Consider the following 17696-nt stretch of genomic DNA (forward strand, 5'->3'; position numbering starts at 1 on the left):
GTAATGCAGATTCAATGAGATAGAATTTCAGATCAAATCAATCCATGGCGATGAACGTCATTGGAGATGTTTAATCCACAAGCATTCTGAGCATTATTCCTGCTTGCTGACGTAATCCACAAGTCGTTCTTTTAGTTTAGGAAATAAATTATATAGCAAATAAATTGGTATCCACTGTATCCACTCGCATGTTTAACTACTAGTCTGCTTGTTACGGTAAAAAAAAAATGAATACAGTCAGAATTACTATGCAATAGCCTATATGAGACACCCCCTGATCACTAGATTTTCTACAGGTGTTACTATAGCGATTTTGTAAATGGTAATTAGCAACCAAATATTGATAATATGGAAGTTACTTCCTTTTGCCTTGATGTGACTTCTCACGTTTTGCAGACAATGCAAAGGCAGAGTACATTAACTTCAAAATAGGTGTAAAAATCTAGTTTGATCTCACAATATTTTAATGTAGATAATTTTCATTGCTGAAACATCTAATTGTTAAATTTCCAGTGTCCTACCTATAATTAATTTGGCTGGACAAGTAAAAAACTTTAAAGTCATTTTTCTCAGTTTCACACTCTAGCGAGTTAAGGTCTTTTGCCTTTTCCATTTGATCCATTTGAGAGTTAAATGGCGGTAATGCACTTATAAGTCTGTGATCTGCCGTAAGGCAAGAAGAAGAAGAAGACATGTCAGGCACCTTCTGTTGAGAAGAACACGCTATGACGCACTCAGGACAGTTTGGACATTGGTGAAAATCAGAGGTAAAAATCAGAGGTAAATCCCTTTACTATCACTCTAAGGTTAGGTTTATAGGTCCAGTGTTAGTATCTAGTTATAACCCAGTTGCTTTAATTACTATAAAGAGTACATTGTATGTAGTCTCGCGTAGCCAGACCTTCAGACTAACTGCAGAAGGTCTGGGAACCTTGGCCACTTTTACTATAAAGAGTACATAGTGTGTAGTTTTGAGTGGCAGGTAATTCAGACTATCTGAATTCATTTTGTGCCACGTCATGTTTAGGGGCATGGAAATGTCCCCACAATAACAGACCGTGTGTTAAACTCTTGGACGTATTTAAAAGATTCTGTGCTGCAAACTTTAAATATTTAACATACTTATAAAAATCCAGTGTTTAGTTGATCCTGATTAGTGCTCATTATCACAGTTGTAAACACGAAGGCTTTCTTCTAACATGAGGGGGTTTGGCGTCAATGCAATATTTGTTTCTAGGCAGAAAGTTAAAGAATGTGACACACAAGTCTCCCAGAAATCCTGTATAATTCAACCAATCCGATGACGACTTCAAAACTCCCAAAGTGTTTCCAGTTTTATGTGGTGTATGCATCAGACGTTCAGCCAACGGTCTGTGGGTGTGACGTCTGAGGCTGACGGGGCGTTCACTGCAGAACATAACTCGCGACTTGCGCAAATAAATCGTGCCATTCACGCGTAGTTGGACGCTTGAACATTTTGAGTTTACTCGTTTCATTCGCGCTTGAAACTCACTTCACAACAGACGCGAATTCGCGTCATGGGAGGGGCTTCTGCCAGCTGAGTTCATGCAGCATTGTGATTTCAACCACTATTTATTCGGATAATTTTCAAAATATTACTGTTATCGTGTCATGAAATGTAGGTTTAAAAAGATTTCAGGCGAGAATGTAGCTGTTTTAAACTCAAATATGCGGTTTATTTATAAAGACCGCCTATTTAAAAATGTGTTTCGCCGATTTCGTAGATCAGCTCCGCAAGATCAGCGGGAGCTCGGTGCTCATGTATCCGCCGAGAGCAGTCTCGACACGGCTAGTCCTTCTGACATTTGCTGCTGGCTCTGATGTCTCTTTTGTGGTTAAACATAAAATATAATTCCTCCATTGTTTCGGATTTTGCCTCCGCTTGCTACATCGTAATCGCGTCACTACTAGAGCAAGCTCCTGATTGGTTACTGAATCAACTATTCTGTTAAGTTTAGTTCTGAGTAGTTTAAATGTATATTATGTAAATTATATTTAAATGTTTTCATTGAAAATAGTAACACTAGTAATAGTATAGCTAATATTTTTACTTCACAAATCTAAGAACATTAATGTTTCCACAAAAAACATTTTTTTTAAACGTTCTTGGGATTTCTGGAGTCAGACAATGAATTGTTGTTAATATATCATCACTCCCAATTTCTGTTTATAAAATCAGTTTTGCCTCAGTTATATCAGACATACTGAAGGAAATGAAGATTGAATATTGTTTCAGACTATGGGGGGCATTTGAATCCAAATAGTTCTAAAATATACTGCTTTTAAATATACCTCAAAGAAATCTATAGACATAAATCCATTTTTCTCCCTTTGGATTATTGTAAATTGTTCTTATCGGCTATTACAGGAAGGTGGCTCACTTTAATCCTGTCAGACACAAAGCCGGGCACCACAACAGGAAAAAGACATTTCCTCAAGCATGTGTGTTTACCTCCTTGTGTGGATTTAGGTTATGTTTATGTGCATCGGTTTACATCTTCTTTATTTGCGTCCTGCAGTGTAACGCAAAGGCATATAGATGGTTGAACTTTCAATAAATTCTATTGTTTATTTTTACAAGTTCTTATTATATCAAACATGTCCAGTACAATAGGTGTATAAATATCCTGTTGTTATCATATTTGTGTAGCATCAGGTTGCATTAATGTACAGGCACCAGAATACCTCATGCCGTTAAAGGTGCCATGTGTCATGTCTGGCAAAAAAATCAAGTCATACTCCACATTCCATACCAGATGGGGGCAGTATGCCTCAATAAAGTGAATTGGTCTACTCTAGAGTAACAAATGAGAAACGGCATATTCTCTATGCTCCGCCCCTACCTTCACAACAACCCTAGAGCCATAGCCAAAGCCTAAGAGGACGTTTTGCGTCCAGAGGAACGTTGGGTGATGTCAAGTGATTTTGAAACATGACATCTTCAAGCTACTCCCCTTCACCTTTACCAGTGAATATGTTCATATTCGTTTTGTTCATATTACATTTTGAGTTGTATATACACATTATTTGAATTAAATTAATTTGACACACAGCATTCTGTCAACATCATTGGTCAACATCAGACAGCTGATGTTGACCAAGCTAGCGCCAACCAATGTAACCAGATCTACCAACTCTCAAGCATTCACCGTGAGACACACGCAATTGACTCTTTTAACACGCTTTCACGCCACACATCAATTTAGTTAATGATTATAAAGTATTCTTAGCTGCACATATACAAGTGAAAATAGGGACAACATCTATTTAGAGTGTTATGTATGCTGCCCGCCTGATGCTAATCTTAGCAGCATATATCAAGTTTGATTTTCATTAGCAAAAACTTGACCGCTCTGAATATAGTGAGTGAGTGCGCGCGCGGCCGGGCGTTCTCCCTCTCTCTCTCCCTCTCTCTCTCTCTCTCGGGTTCATTATCATCGAAGACATTTCAAGCTTCTTAGGTAATGTTACATTTTAGCATCAGCTTGGTAGAGACGGGCTTTGGTAGATAACAGGTGAAAACCGGATCGGATCTGTGGGTAAGTTATAGCTAGCTAATTATCAAACGCAGCTACGGTTAGCCATCCCTAACATTAGCACGTTTATCGAACAGCCTTCGATACATTTCTATGTTATATAACTTCCCGAAAAAAATACGCAAACATATAAAACAAACTTCTAGCGAAATACTAAGAGCATCTTACTTACCAATCCAAAAGAAATGTTGCAAGTTCGGAGTCGAATCTCATTTCTTTCAAGTCCATCAGTTGTCTCCAGCGATGGAAAGCAGTGCCGATGTTTACTCTGTTTCGGCTCCTTTTCTTATCGGATTTGATTTGTGATTCCGAGCGTGGTTGTTTCCCTGTAGCGGGTGGTGGTGGTAGGTGTCTCTTGCGAAGGGCTTGAGACATCCTTTCTCTCTCTTCCCTGAACTGAAATGAAGTAGTGGGCTGTACTTTCTACATGATTGACATCAGGTTCAAGTACGCCCACAAGCCGTGCGAGTTATTCGTGTATTGCAGGTTGGCTGGTGGTTATGTTGCCCGCATACTGCCTCCCATGGCCGAAACTAGTATTACGACACCTGTCGGGCCGTGGCTAGTAATGCTAATGCTAATTAAGGTTGATATCTCTGCAGCACTATAACTTGACATTTTTTTTAATGACATCATCGCCCTTATTTCTTCTCATTCTTTTGATGCGTGTAGGTCATTTTTTGGATATTTTTACCTCAATTTTTACACATGGCACCTTTAACCCAGCGGTGTGTTTTTTCATGCCCCATCCGCTACACTGAGCTTAATAAGCTTTTCTACAGTTCCTCACAGAACTGAGTGTTCTCAAACACAGCATTTTTTGTGAAACATAGTGACATGCTCAAACCTGAAAAAGCATCCAAATTAGCCAATTAAAAACATTATGATGGACAAAGAGAGAGAGCAACAGGGCTTCTGCAAATAAGCTGTGGAAAGAGTGTGTTGTTCTGAGAGAGACATTCCTGCTGCAATGACAAGCATCATGAAATGAAGAGCGACAGCTTCTTGGCCAGAGGAGTCACTGGTAGCAGTGTGTGTAAAGTCTATTCGGCATGGTCTACAGTAGACTGACTCTATTTGTCAGTTTCCAATGACAAATGTGTGTATTATATTTCTGTCATTTGCTGCAATACTTATTGCACTCTGAAGTTTTGCCAGCTGTGAATGATGGAGATATTGATCCAAGCCACAGTACTACTCTATGTTATAAATTGAATTTATTGTTAAGGGCCGATATTTTACACCCGTATTTCATTTCCAGGGGCATTTTTTAAGACATAATTTTTGGGAGATAAATGTGAAATTATTGCTTTGAGCTAAAACTAAAATCAAGATCAAATGCTAAAGTAATTGTAAATAATGCATTTAAATCATCATTCAGCTTCTACGTTAGATCAGGTACTGTCCCAGATTTGAATACAATCACAGTTTTAGGTTTTCTGAGTTATTTGGGCGTGTTTTAATTTTATTCAAGAAAATGTAAATTTTAGCGACACATTCAACAACATTCATAGACATTTGATTGATTTATTTATTTTATTTTATTTTATTTTTTGAAGGAAATTAAAACTTTTATTCGGTATGATATGATTCGGTAATAATATATATTTCAAATTAATGCTGTTCTTTAGATTTTTCAGTTCATCAAAGAATCCTGAAAAATCTATCACCATTTCCACAAACATATTAAGCAGCACAAATATATTCAACATTGATCATAAACAGAAATGTGTCTTGAGCAGCAAATCAGCATATTAGAATGATTTCTGAAGGATCATGTGACACTGAAGACTGGAAGATTGATGCTGAAAATTCAGCTTTGCATCACAGGAATAAATTACATTTTAAAATTTGGTTACACTTTATTTTAAGATGTCCTTGTTACAGTGTACATAAGTAATGAGTAATGAGTAATATTAATTAACTACATGTACTTACTGTTTGGTTAGAGTTAGGATTAGGGTTACTTGCACTTAATCATGCATAATTAATTGTTATTATAATAGTAAGTACATGTAACGTGTAACAAGGACACCTTAAAATAAAGTGTTACCATATATTCAAATAGAAAATAGTTATTTTAGATTGTAATCCTTTTTGCAATATTACTGTTTTTACTGTATTTCTGCTCAAATAAATAAATAAAAATGGAAATCCCAATGGAGTATTTTCTGTATCTGGGCCTTTTTTTGTTAATTTTTTAGTTATTTTATATCTGAATTTTGGATCATAGTTACTGATGTAAAGGGCTGGAGGGAGGGCTGTTTGTTCTGAATGAAACCTTTGCTTTAGAAACACAGTGCCTCAGCTTTCATCATCTGAGTCTCTGATACAGCTCACAGTGCCTGGCATTCACCTTCACCTGAACCTCAAGCATCAAAGAGAGAGAAAATGACTGTGTTTGTATAGAAAAGGCCCTTAGAACAAACACAATGAGGGTCCTTTCCATTCAAAAAATGTTGTTACACTGTTTTCACATTACATTATTATTATATAATGCATGTACTAGGATTATTCCTCTCAATAAATACAGTGCACACATTATGTGAATTTGTATCCTATGTGGATTAAGTCAAGCCGAGTGAAGGTTATCTGACCTCCTGTGCAGCCACACTACTGGGCAAAAGTTTGTAATAATTATGATTTTTTTTTTTTTTATGTTTTTTTTGAAAAAAGTCTTTTATTTGATCAAAAATGCAGAAAAAAAACAATACTGTGAAATATTATTACAGTTAATATATTTTAATTTATTCCTGTAATGTCAAAGCAGAATTTTCAGCATCATTACTCCAATCTTCAGTGTCACATAATCCTTCAGAAATCATTCTAATATGCGGATTTGATGCTCAAGAATTATTTTGCATTATTATAAATGGTGAAAACAGTTGTGCTATTTTGTGGCAATTTTTTAAATAATTGAGCACCAATAATAATTGATAACAATTGAGCAGCAAATCAGAATATTAGAATGACCCTGAAGACTGGAGTAATGATGCTGAATTTTTTTTTTTACTGTAAACAATAAAAAAAAATATTTGGTAGTGTAGAGCAGTGGTTCTCAACCACATTCCTGGAGGACCCCCAACACTGCACATTTTGCATGTGTCCTTTGCCTGACACACCCATTTCAAGTCTGTGAGTCTCTACTAATGAGCAGGTGACCTGAATCAGGTGTGTTTGATTAAGGAGACATGCAAAATGTGCAGTGTTGTGGGTCCTCCAGGAATGTGGTTGAGAACCACTGGTGTAGAGTATATGATACTATGTCTGTCTGTAGTGAATTAATTAAACTGGAATCAAGCATGGATATTTTGGATTTAGGATTTTGATGCATTTAAAACAGTAATAAGAAGGAAATAATTAGAATTTTAGGTTGAGTTTTATGTTGAAAAATGTTTTATGAAATTATAAAAGCAAGCAAAATAGAAACAATTTCATTAGTAGTCTTAGACTTCTGGACCCACTGTGCTTGGTTCTTATAAGCTAGGACTAGGATAAACATTCTTGATTAATGTCCAGGGCCACACACACAATACACTCTGTACTAAAATTATAATTATTTCCTGTTGCTATCAGCCTAACAAAGCTGGTCATTTGTTAAGCTAGTGCGTAGTGTGGTAATCTCACTGTGGGGAACAACAATTACCATGAAGAAAAGTGGGGCACAACTTCAGCCAACAGCAGTTAACAGAAGAAAGCTCGCTGTTTGCACTCCTTTCCTTTAGGTCATACACTTTTACATCTTAGAATTTATTTTTTCTTAACCTGTAAAAGAATGTTATTTTATAGAGTGTTTTTTGTGCATGTTTTTGTTAAAGGGATAATTACCCCATGATTTACTCACCCTCAAGCTATGCTAGGTGTAAATCACTTTCTTCTTTCAGATTTATACAATCAGACTTAGTGTGGAGTTTTTTGTGGATGTTATTATTTTCCCTTTATTTATTTTTTTCCTCGTCTCAAGAAATATCCGCGTCCACACGAAACCGCAAAATGATGTAGTATACATGCCAGACCAGCATGTGGCGCTGTAATTCTGCCACAGAGAGAGTGACACTAAAAACGGAGATGAAGACATGGACTATGCTCATAAACCTTGCGCGTGGTACACAAACGAACATGGAACAATACATTTATTAATCTGTGTTAATGTTAGTTAATAAAAAGACAATCATTCAGTGTTTGTTCATGTTTTTGTTGCTGTTACGTGATGTAGAGGTGTCTGACTAGGGGGGAGACGTGGGCTGATGACGTCATCGTTTCAGAAAATATACGGATTAGCCGTCCAGACGAAAACGCAAAGACGGTGTCTTCAAATTTATCCACTTTGGGACCCGGTTTCAAAAAATAGCGGTTTCGCCTTACGAAAACGCTGGATCCGTGTGGACGAAACGCCTATCCGATAAAATTTTTTTTGCGTATTCACAGAAACGCGTCTCCGTGTGGACGGGGCACTCACCCTCAAGCTATGCTAGGTGTAAATCACTTTCTTCTTTCAGATTTATACAATCAGAGATTTTGAAGCCCAGAAAAGTGCATCTATCCATCATAAAAAGTACTCCACACTCTCCTGGGGGTTAATAAAGGCCTTCTGAAATGAAGTGATGCATTTAGTTTATAAACTAGTACTTCTGAATTTAATTGGTGTTAATAAAGGCCTTCTGAACATTCAAAAGAGAGTGGCGTTTCAGCAGATGATTAAGGCCTTCTGAAATTAAGTGATGCATTTAGTTTATAAATGAGGGCCAGTGAGTAATGGGGTAATTTTTATTTTTAGGTGAACTATCCCTGGCTGAAATACACAACACTACTTTTAAAGTCTGACTTTCAAGTTGTTCCAAACACAAGAGGTGCGTCCCAGATCGCATACTTATGCACTATTCTATGACGCTTTGTATTATAAATAGTGTGTGAGTAGTGCATTCACACTGAAAATTCCAAAAAGAAAAAGAGCACTTTAAATACCCAGATGATGCACTTAAATAACCGAAAAAACGTGTGGAATGTTGGACACTTTATGCACTCATCTGTCGCAGCTTTAATTACGTAGCAAGGGGGAGGGGCTATCAGACTCTGATTATGAATGACAAAATAACCTTATATAATTCATACACTACATGGTTGAGTGCATAAGTACATAGTGTATGAGTGTATAGTGTATAGTGCGTCATTTGGGACGCAGCTATTAACCTCTAGCAGAAACACATGCGTTTTTGCTAGGAGACACGTGAAAAATGAAAACAATGTGTGTTCTAAAATCAGTTCAAAATATTAGACTTTTCTGATATCCTCAGACTGGATGGAATCAAAATTTGAAGCTAAAAATCAGAGTCTGTGACCATTATACACTACGTGATTTTCTATGAGATCTGCCAACTCAGATCTGGAGACTGGCTCGGCAACTAGCGTCAACTTGTCCAGACTGTAAATCGGGGCAAAAATCTGAGTAAAGTGCAGTGTAAGTTGTATTTTAACACTCATTCATATGTTGCACAGATGATGGCCAGCTGATACACTCTGTTAGACCTGCTTGTTGGGTCTTGGTAGTTATCTGTCGATCGGGCCTTTTCTCTTGCACGGCGCGGGGACGCCAGTATCTGTACATTTCTAATTAGAGGCAGGAAATGTTTATTGGCATTTGATTGGGTGGGCCTTTGCTGTGACTCTGGGCACATTTTAAACAAACTATTTCAGCATCCTGTTTAAACTCGCTTTCATAGCAAAAGGACAAGCAGGGCAGATTGGCCCACAATTACATGAGACATAAGATTACAATGAAATCATGATCAGCATATTATTCATATCACTAAAGTGAGGGAGTTGTATGAGGCCTGTAATGGCTGAAAATGTCACCTGCACATCACTCCTGATCATTCTTGTCTAAATTCTGAGGGAAGAAACAGGTAGCAATGAATATGGAATGAGACTGACTGAATATTAAAGGAAATATTCTCCACAACCCAAAGCCTTTTTTAATGACTGAATCTTCTGACCTGCAACATGCAAAATATGCACACACAAAAAAGCACTATGAACTCAATGAACTCCCTCACATTGCATCCGAAATATCCTCCTGTGTTTATTCTGGGGGTTTTCTCTTGTTTTCAGAGACGTCTTTTGTAATTGTTCAGGTGGCAATTCTTTGATGCATCCTTTTCTACTGTTAAGTTCGTTTTTGCAGAAAGCTGCAAATCGGGTTCTCCTTACAGCCAAATGAACGTGTATGTGTGTTTACATTCAGCATATTTCCTGAGCTGATCTTTATGTCTGCTGACTAGGACAGGAGTCACATAGCTGGTCTAGAAGCTTGTGTGGGTTTGATAAACATCTTGATTCTTTGAAATGATGTGCATGACCCACTGAAGATAATGAGATATATTCTATTCAGCCGTGCAGGGCAACGGGTTCATGATTTCAGAAAACGGCTGCTGGATGCTTCTCGTGCTGTGTCTTCTCTCATTGACTCTGAACTTTCCAACATTTATATTCTATTCTACGGCCTTGTCTTTTAACCCCAGTTGCAGTTAATAGTTGGATTTCATAATCTCTCAAAAATGATTTTCATTTGAAAGTGCATTCCCCTCTGTCTGAACCCTTTAGGGATGAAAATAAGAAACAGATTTCAAATAAACCGAACTGAACTGAAAAAAGGAAACTAATGATTTTTATTACTTTTTATGGTCCTGTTAAAGGTTCTTGAAAGTTGCAGATGGATCGCTGTATTAAAATGTAAATGGAACAAATGACTTATAAAGGGATAGTCCATCCAAAAATGAAAAATTCCTGTTAATTTACTCTCCCTCAGGCCATCCATTTTGTATCAAAGATGTAGGTGTCTGTTTTTCTTTGGTGGAGTTTTTAGGTGGATTTTTGGTGATTTGTTGTTCATTTGGTGCTGGTCAAAAGCTACCGGCACGTTAAGAGTCAAAAAAAGCATATTATAGATGTCTTATGAAGCTTTTTCTTGCGGTCTGTGCAAGAAGCTGAACATTATTTAGAACATTATTACCTGTAATCCATAGCCTTAGCCAAACAGTCTGGAGTGATGTCCGATTCGCAAACAAATCATTCTTTCGAACTGGTTCTTTTTCGCCGAAACTTTCTATACTTTATTGAGATGTTTCTTTGTAATGATTCAGTCAAAAAGACCCACAAATCTCCATCTCATGATTTTTGAAACAGTCTAACTTCTCAGCCTAACATCAAAACACCTCCCTCAAATCTCCATGTCAAGAGTTGTAAGAATCTGTAAATTCTTTGCAATTCCAATTCCTACTTGTATGTAGACACCAAATGAAGTCCTTGATTTCAGGGTGCGGTGATGTTTGCTTAAAGAAGATTACTTGTGAACAATGAGACATTGTTCGAATTAAACTGTTAGCAAAGTTATGCAATGAACCCGTTTCCTCTGTTTCTTCTCTTTAGGACCGTTTGTTCTTCGTCATGGAATATGTGAACGGCGGAGACCTGATGTTCCAGATCCAACGTTCACGCAAATTCGATGAAGCTCGTTCCCGGTTTTACGCTGCCGAGGTGACCTCAGCCCTCATGTTCCTGCACCAAAATGGGGTCATTTACAGGTAAATTCATTGCTAGGCAACTGACCACTGAAAAAGGACAAAGGTCAAACAACATTCAGGCAGTGTTTGGTTCCAAACCATAAACTTCTTCTGTTTGTCTCACTGATAGACATAGCATCATTGTTAAGCAGCCAAAAGAATGCAATGTCTTGAAACACCTCAGCCAAAATACCATTGTAACACACAAAAGATACAATCCAAATTTAGTGAAATTTTAGCCTGATCATTTTTGGATGGAAAATTAGCCATCCGTTCCAAGTGTTTGCTCAAGTTTAATCCGGAATCCAGATCATTTATTTTCTCAGAGGACTGTCACGCAATCCTGAACAGATTAGGTCTGGAGCGAATCAAATGGAGTCTGTATCACATGAACTGGCTCTGGCATGGTACACTGAATCTTTAGGAGCTATTTTGCCTGGAGACAGGAGCCCTTGTCTGCCTTGTTTACCTCAGGTTGTTTACTTTGATGAGCTATGTGCAGTGATTTATTCGTTCCCAGACAGTTTGTTTACCTTCTCAATTGTGTGTCATTAACCACACACAACGGGCAGTGCTTCTGGGGCTGGATGGCCAGGCTTTCCTTGGGATCATTTTTATCTATCACTGTTTTTTTTTTTTTTTTTAATGTGGAATCCATCTTAACTGTCCAAAAATATCACAAGTTTGCATGTTGTTTATGCAGCGTTATTCTTTAGTGCTGGCGTCATATGACATTTTACAGTGAAATTGCATGCATGACATCAACAATACAAAATAACACTGCACATGAGAACGGAATCTGTTATACAGATTGTAATACAGATGTCATTGTAAAATCATATGCATGATGCCAACACTACAATGTAAAGCTGCACATAAACAACATGCAAACCTATGATGCTTTTGGAATTTGTAATACAGATTCATTTGTCATTCCAGTATGAAATTGTTTGTATGATGCCAAAACTTCAAAATACCTCTGAATATAAACAACGTGCAAACCTGTTATGTTTTTGGACAGTATGACAAGAAAATTACAAGTTGAATCTGTAAAATGACAAATGAATCTGAAGAACAGACTCATTTGTCATTCTGCTATAAAATTACATGCTTGATGCCAGCACTTCAAAATAAAGGTGCATGTAAACTACATGCAAACCTAAGATATTTTCGGACGGTATGACTACAAAATAACAAGTTGAATATGCCATGTAAATGACAAATGTAATACAGATTTATTTGTCATTTAACAAGTTCAGCTTGTCACTTTGCAGTTGGTTCAACAGAATAATGCCGCATAATTCTGAGAGCACAAGTCATCATGACCTCTTCTTCCCGTTGCCCCTCTGGGCCTCATTGAACCCAGCGACCTGTGAGTTTCCTCACCCACCCATTCTCGGCCTGATCCTGAGCTCTTTCTGGTCTCGGACAGGAAGAATCTCATTTGGAGTTTAATGTTGTATTGAATTAAATCCACTTCCTCCCTGAACAGGCCTTCCTGAACCCAGATTTTCAGAGACTGAAGGGAAATGGGGCTTCTTATGAAAGTAGGACACTTAAGGCGAATAGGTCAAGCAGAGACAGTTGTTCTAATTACATGTTATTTATTGTTTTTCCCTTTTAAAATTAACAATAATCTCTGCTGTTAGCTACTCTAGAGACTCCTTCATCAAGTTTTTGGTATTTTCAACAAAAAGAAACCATTGGTGACATTAACTTTATTTGAATTGCAAGGCACTAGAAACCAAAATGTGAATTACAACACAGAGCTTGTCAAAATTGCCAAAAGTTTTTTTTTTTTCTTATGGTCATTTCTTATCTTATTTAGTGTATCTCCTTGAAAAATAAACTGCATGAGCAGGATCTATTTAAGAACACAGTGTGTTGGACGACTGCCATGACATCCATTCATGTCTCTTACCCACCTCACAGTCGTCTGACCCCTTGTTTATGGTTGCGACTCCTGACATGACGTTCCTTTGGCAAGAAAGTGGACAGGATGTGATTTGGTCATTATGAATGGCTTATTGTGTGTTATAAGAATAACAGCACACACACACACATGGACTTCCAGTTACACACCTCAAATTCAGCTCTGGCGCCAGTTCTGTCGATTACATGATGGTGAGGACCAGACCATGACACACTGAACTAGTGCTCTGCCATCACTGAAGGTCATTTCATGCAAAACGTGCTGGAAGATTGATTGATCAGAAGACCCAACTAATCTGGCTCTGCTCTGGCCCAGCACAGGAAAAAACAAAGGAAGCATAAATTGTGCAGGTACTCCATACAGGAGATGGGTTTCGCAAAATAATATGGTGTCCTGGAGACCAATTTCCCACTAGGGACATAAAAACATTTCACTCATCTGTCTCTCTGTCTGAATACATGTTATACGGAAACTTATTCAATATTGTGTATAGGGCAGAGTGAATTTTTTCCTCAAATTAAAATTTGAATTTCATCTTTTTTTTTTTCTTTTTTTTGCTGTAGCTGTTGGATAAAAAAAATGGGATACAATAAAAGCACACTGACAAGATTTTACCTCAAGTTTTTAACTCAAATTACAGTGCTTATGGCACAGGTTAGAGCAAGTGGTCACTTTTTTAGACAGTTATTAAATTGATTTAAGTTTGTTTCTTATAATTTCAATTGGCCAAAGCAATGGTTTGAAATTTTGCATGTTACTTATAATTTATTTATATACAAGACTGTTGAAAAGTTTAGGTTTTGGTAAGTTTTTTTTTAATGTTTTGAATGTTTCTTCTGCTCACCAAGGCTGCATTATTTGATCAAAATACAGTACAATAGTAATATTCTAAAATATTATTCCATTCTAAAATCACTGTATTCTATTTGAATATATTTTAAAATGCAGTTTATTCATGTGATGCAAAGCTGAATTTTCGGTATCATTACTCAAGTCTTCAGTGTCACATGATAGTTCAAAACATTTATTATTATTTATCAGTTGAAAACAGTTTCGTCGCTCAATATTTTCATGCGAACTGATACTATTTTTTTCAGGATTAAGGTGTTCAGTAAAGGGTTTTTTTTTTTTTTTTTTTGCAAAGATTTTAACATTTTTCAGTTCTAAACCTATCGTAATGAATGTGGTAAAAAAAGAAATGTGTGACATTAACCCTGGTCAGCCCTAAATCTGATCAGCCTGCTTAAAGCAAGCCATGAGCCATCGTCATCATAGCTTCGAGCGTGGCACTTAACTTAACTAGGTTGCTTCAGTAATAAGTTTAAGCAGAGCTCTTTGACGACATCATGTGAAACTTGTGGAAATTTCCAATGGTTATAAATAAAGTTTCCAGATTATTCCCCCTTTGGCCTTTGGTCTCATTCTGAATGGCATCCTTGCGTTTTGGGAAAGCCCTACATTGCAGGAGACCTGCATGTCGGAAGGCAGTCTGCGTGTTAACGCTTCTGCATGCAAGCACATGGCAGAAAAGCATTTTTCCCCCATGAGAACCAATTTCACCTCACTGTGACCTGCCACACATACCTAAAAAAAACTAAATGCAGAACATTCTAGAACAAAATGTGCAGGGGCAGCTTTCTTCTCCCTATCAGGAAAGGACATGGTGGCAGTTTTGACTGAAACCACAGAAGTTTGATCTGGTTAAAGAGGACAAGTTTGAGCTTGACTTCCCTGGTGTAGATTGCAGTTGGCTGCTTTGGTTGTTTGTTCAGATTCAGTGCTCTAAAAATAGATAGTAAAAGCAGGTGGCATAGATGTAGCTCCTCTGCTTGATTACCCATCTTTTGTTGACCTGTGGCTCTTGAGGGATTTCGTAAGGGTGTAACATAGGCTACCTGGTCTCGTGGCATACTGTAAATGTACCTGGGTGCACGTTTTAGTGAGACACGAAATATCTACCAATAAGTACATATCACTGCAGTTTGAGTGTTAGGGGTATGGAGGACACAAAATCACTGGGACTCAAAAGGGTTTGTGAAGGAACAGTGTGTAATGGTAGTTGTTGTAATATTTCCACACCTTGTTCTTGCGAGATCTGTTTGTCAGATGGATGTGCTCTTTATAACCTTTCACCTAAAAAGCAACATAAGCCTATTGAGGTGCTGTTCACTTTCATACAATAAGTATCCTTGTGATCCTCTTTCTGTGTGCTAAGTATGGACTAAGAAGCTCACTTACAGCCCCTATAATTGCTAATCACTGTAACCTTGTATGCAAGTTGTGTTTTACACGATGATTGGTTGATTTTTGTTCCTTCCATTCACTTATATCAACAGAAAAAATTGGCAATCTTGTTTCTGAGGGGCTGCTCTGCAGGTGACCTGGGCAACTTGTTGCTGTTTAATTTAGTTATAAAGAGTCTTTTCTTCACTATTATGCATGAATCTTAATTAGATCATGCGGACATTGCTTGGTAACCTTCCAGGAGTGTGCATTGACCATCAACTAGCATTACATAATGCCTAATAGCTAGTTAAAGGGGTCATATGATGCGATTTAATTTTTCCTTTCTTTGGAGTGTTACAAGCTCTTGGTGCATAAAGAAGATCTGTAAAGTTGCAAAGACTAAAGTCTCAAATCCAAAGATATATTCTTTATAAAAGTTAAGTCAACCACACCCCCCTAAAACAGCTCGTTTAAACGCGCCCCTACATCTCTATGTCAGTATGTGGGAAGATTTGCATAACAGTGTCCAGATGTTCATGCAAAGAAAGAAGGCATACCTTTTATTCTCGTTGTAGTATTGTTGTTGTTATTGTTGTATAGATGCTGTGTGTTTCACTGTGAAAGCAAAACTACTTTGTTTGGCCTTCCAAAAGAGGACGATATCCACTTTGTCGTGCCAGGAGCTGATCTGTGCACTTTGCACTGTGGATCGCTGAACCGGCTTTCACCGTGGACGAAGCAGCGTCCAGCCCAGGGTCGTCACATGTGGTTGACACACGCTCCTTCGTCGAATCCGCCAGCCGCGCCGTTCTCAAGCCGCCCGCCTCTGCTCACTCAATGCTGCTGTGTGTGAAGCTGTTTCTTTGAGAAAGCGAAACTACTTTGTTTGGCCTTCCAAAAAAGGAAACGACTAGAAATCATGTTTAAATCACGTTTATAATGGGTTGTAATGTTTACGTCTCGTCGCTCCGGCCAGACAAGGCATCACAATATGTTAAAAGGCGTAACATTTCCGTCACAAGCTTGAGGCATTCGGCAAATCACAACATGCAAGATAGGCTGGCCAATCACAGCACACCAAATAATGTTCTTTTTAGCAGCATTATATGATATGACCACTCGTTACAACCGAGGTATGCAGCAAAGCATTTGTGAAGCCACAACACGCACAACCTTGAGGCGGATGGGCTACAACAGCAGAAGACCCCACCGGGTACCACTCATCTCCACTACAAATAGGAAAAAGAGGCTACAATTTGCACGAGCTCACCAAAATTGGACAGTTGAAGGCTGGAAAAATGTTGCCTGGTCTGATGTGTCTCGATTTCTGTTGAGACATTCAGATGGTAGAGTCAGAATTTGACTTAAACAGACTGAGAACATGGATCCATCATGCCTTGTTACTGCTGTGCAGGCTGGTGGTGGTGGTGTTGTAATGGTGTGGGGGATGTTTTCTTGGCACACTTTAGGCCCCTTAGTGCCAATTGGGCATCGTTTAAATGCCACGGCCTACCTGAGCATTGTTTGTGACCATGTCCATCCCTTTATGACCACCATGTACCCATCCTCTGATGGCTACTTCCAGCAGGATAATGCACCATGTCACAAAGCTTGAATCATCTCAGACTGGTTTCTTGAACATGACCCCCACAGTCACCAGATCTCAACCCAATAGAGCATCTTTGGGATGTGGTGGAACGGGAGCTTCGTGCCCTGGATGTGCATCCCACAAATCTCCATCAACTGCAAGATGCTATCCTATCAATATGGGCCAACATTTCTAAAGAATGCTTTCAGCACCTTGTTGAATCAATGAGACACGTAGAATTAAGGCAGTTCTGAAGGCGAAAGGGGGTCAAACACAGTATTAGTATGGTGTTCCTAATAATCCTTTAGGTGAGTGTATATACACACACAGACACACACACACACACACACAAAATATATGGTATTTAATATATATTAATATTAAATGTCTAACTATTAATTATTATTAGCAAAAATAATTTATGTTAATTCCAATTTTCTAACATTGTAATAAAGAAGTGTAAGTCATGTCCTTCCTTGGTTTTTTTTTGTAATGGAATAGCTTCTTGTCCTTTGGAAAAAAAAAATGCATATTTCTCAGCTTTCTAGCACATTTTTTTTTAGCAAAGAGGTTGCTGTGTACGTAATGGAAAAATCACTCCTCCAGATTCACTTAAAAACACAGGAAATGTTCTAAATTGAGTCTGTTGCCATCTCTCCCTCTTTGTCTTTCTCTGGCTCTGCCTTGTTGTTCTATGTGTTGTGTTCTTAATATGTCAGTACTTTCCTCCAAATGAAAGGATCTCTAGTAAAATTTAATACAATAGTTAATCTCATCCTTTATAGTGTAGATTTTATAATTTGTTTTTATTTTTTTATTAATTAATTGATTTA

The 17696-nt window shown here is 37.8% G+C and overlaps 1 protein-coding gene across 2 annotated transcripts in view; it reads left to right on the top strand.

Annotated features, from left to right (window-relative positions):
* The window catches only part of LOC109113084 (protein kinase C epsilon type-like), a 90175-nt gene that overhangs the window by 61433 nt on the left and 11046 nt on the right, over positions 1-17696 (top strand). For both annotated transcript variants that reach the window (XM_042768516.1, XM_042768517.1), the window contains exon 11: positions 10983-11137. In XM_042768516.1, coding sequence (XP_042624450.1) covers positions 10983-11137 — 155 coding nt within the window. The remainder of the gene's footprint in view (positions 1-10982; positions 11138-17696) is intronic.

Source organism: Cyprinus carpio, chromosome A13 (genome assembly GCF_018340385.1).
Source record: "Cyprinus carpio isolate SPL01 chromosome A13, ASM1834038v1, whole genome shotgun sequence".
In the NCBI taxonomy this organism is placed as follows: Eukaryota; Metazoa; Chordata; class Actinopteri; order Cypriniformes; family Cyprinidae; genus Cyprinus; species Cyprinus carpio.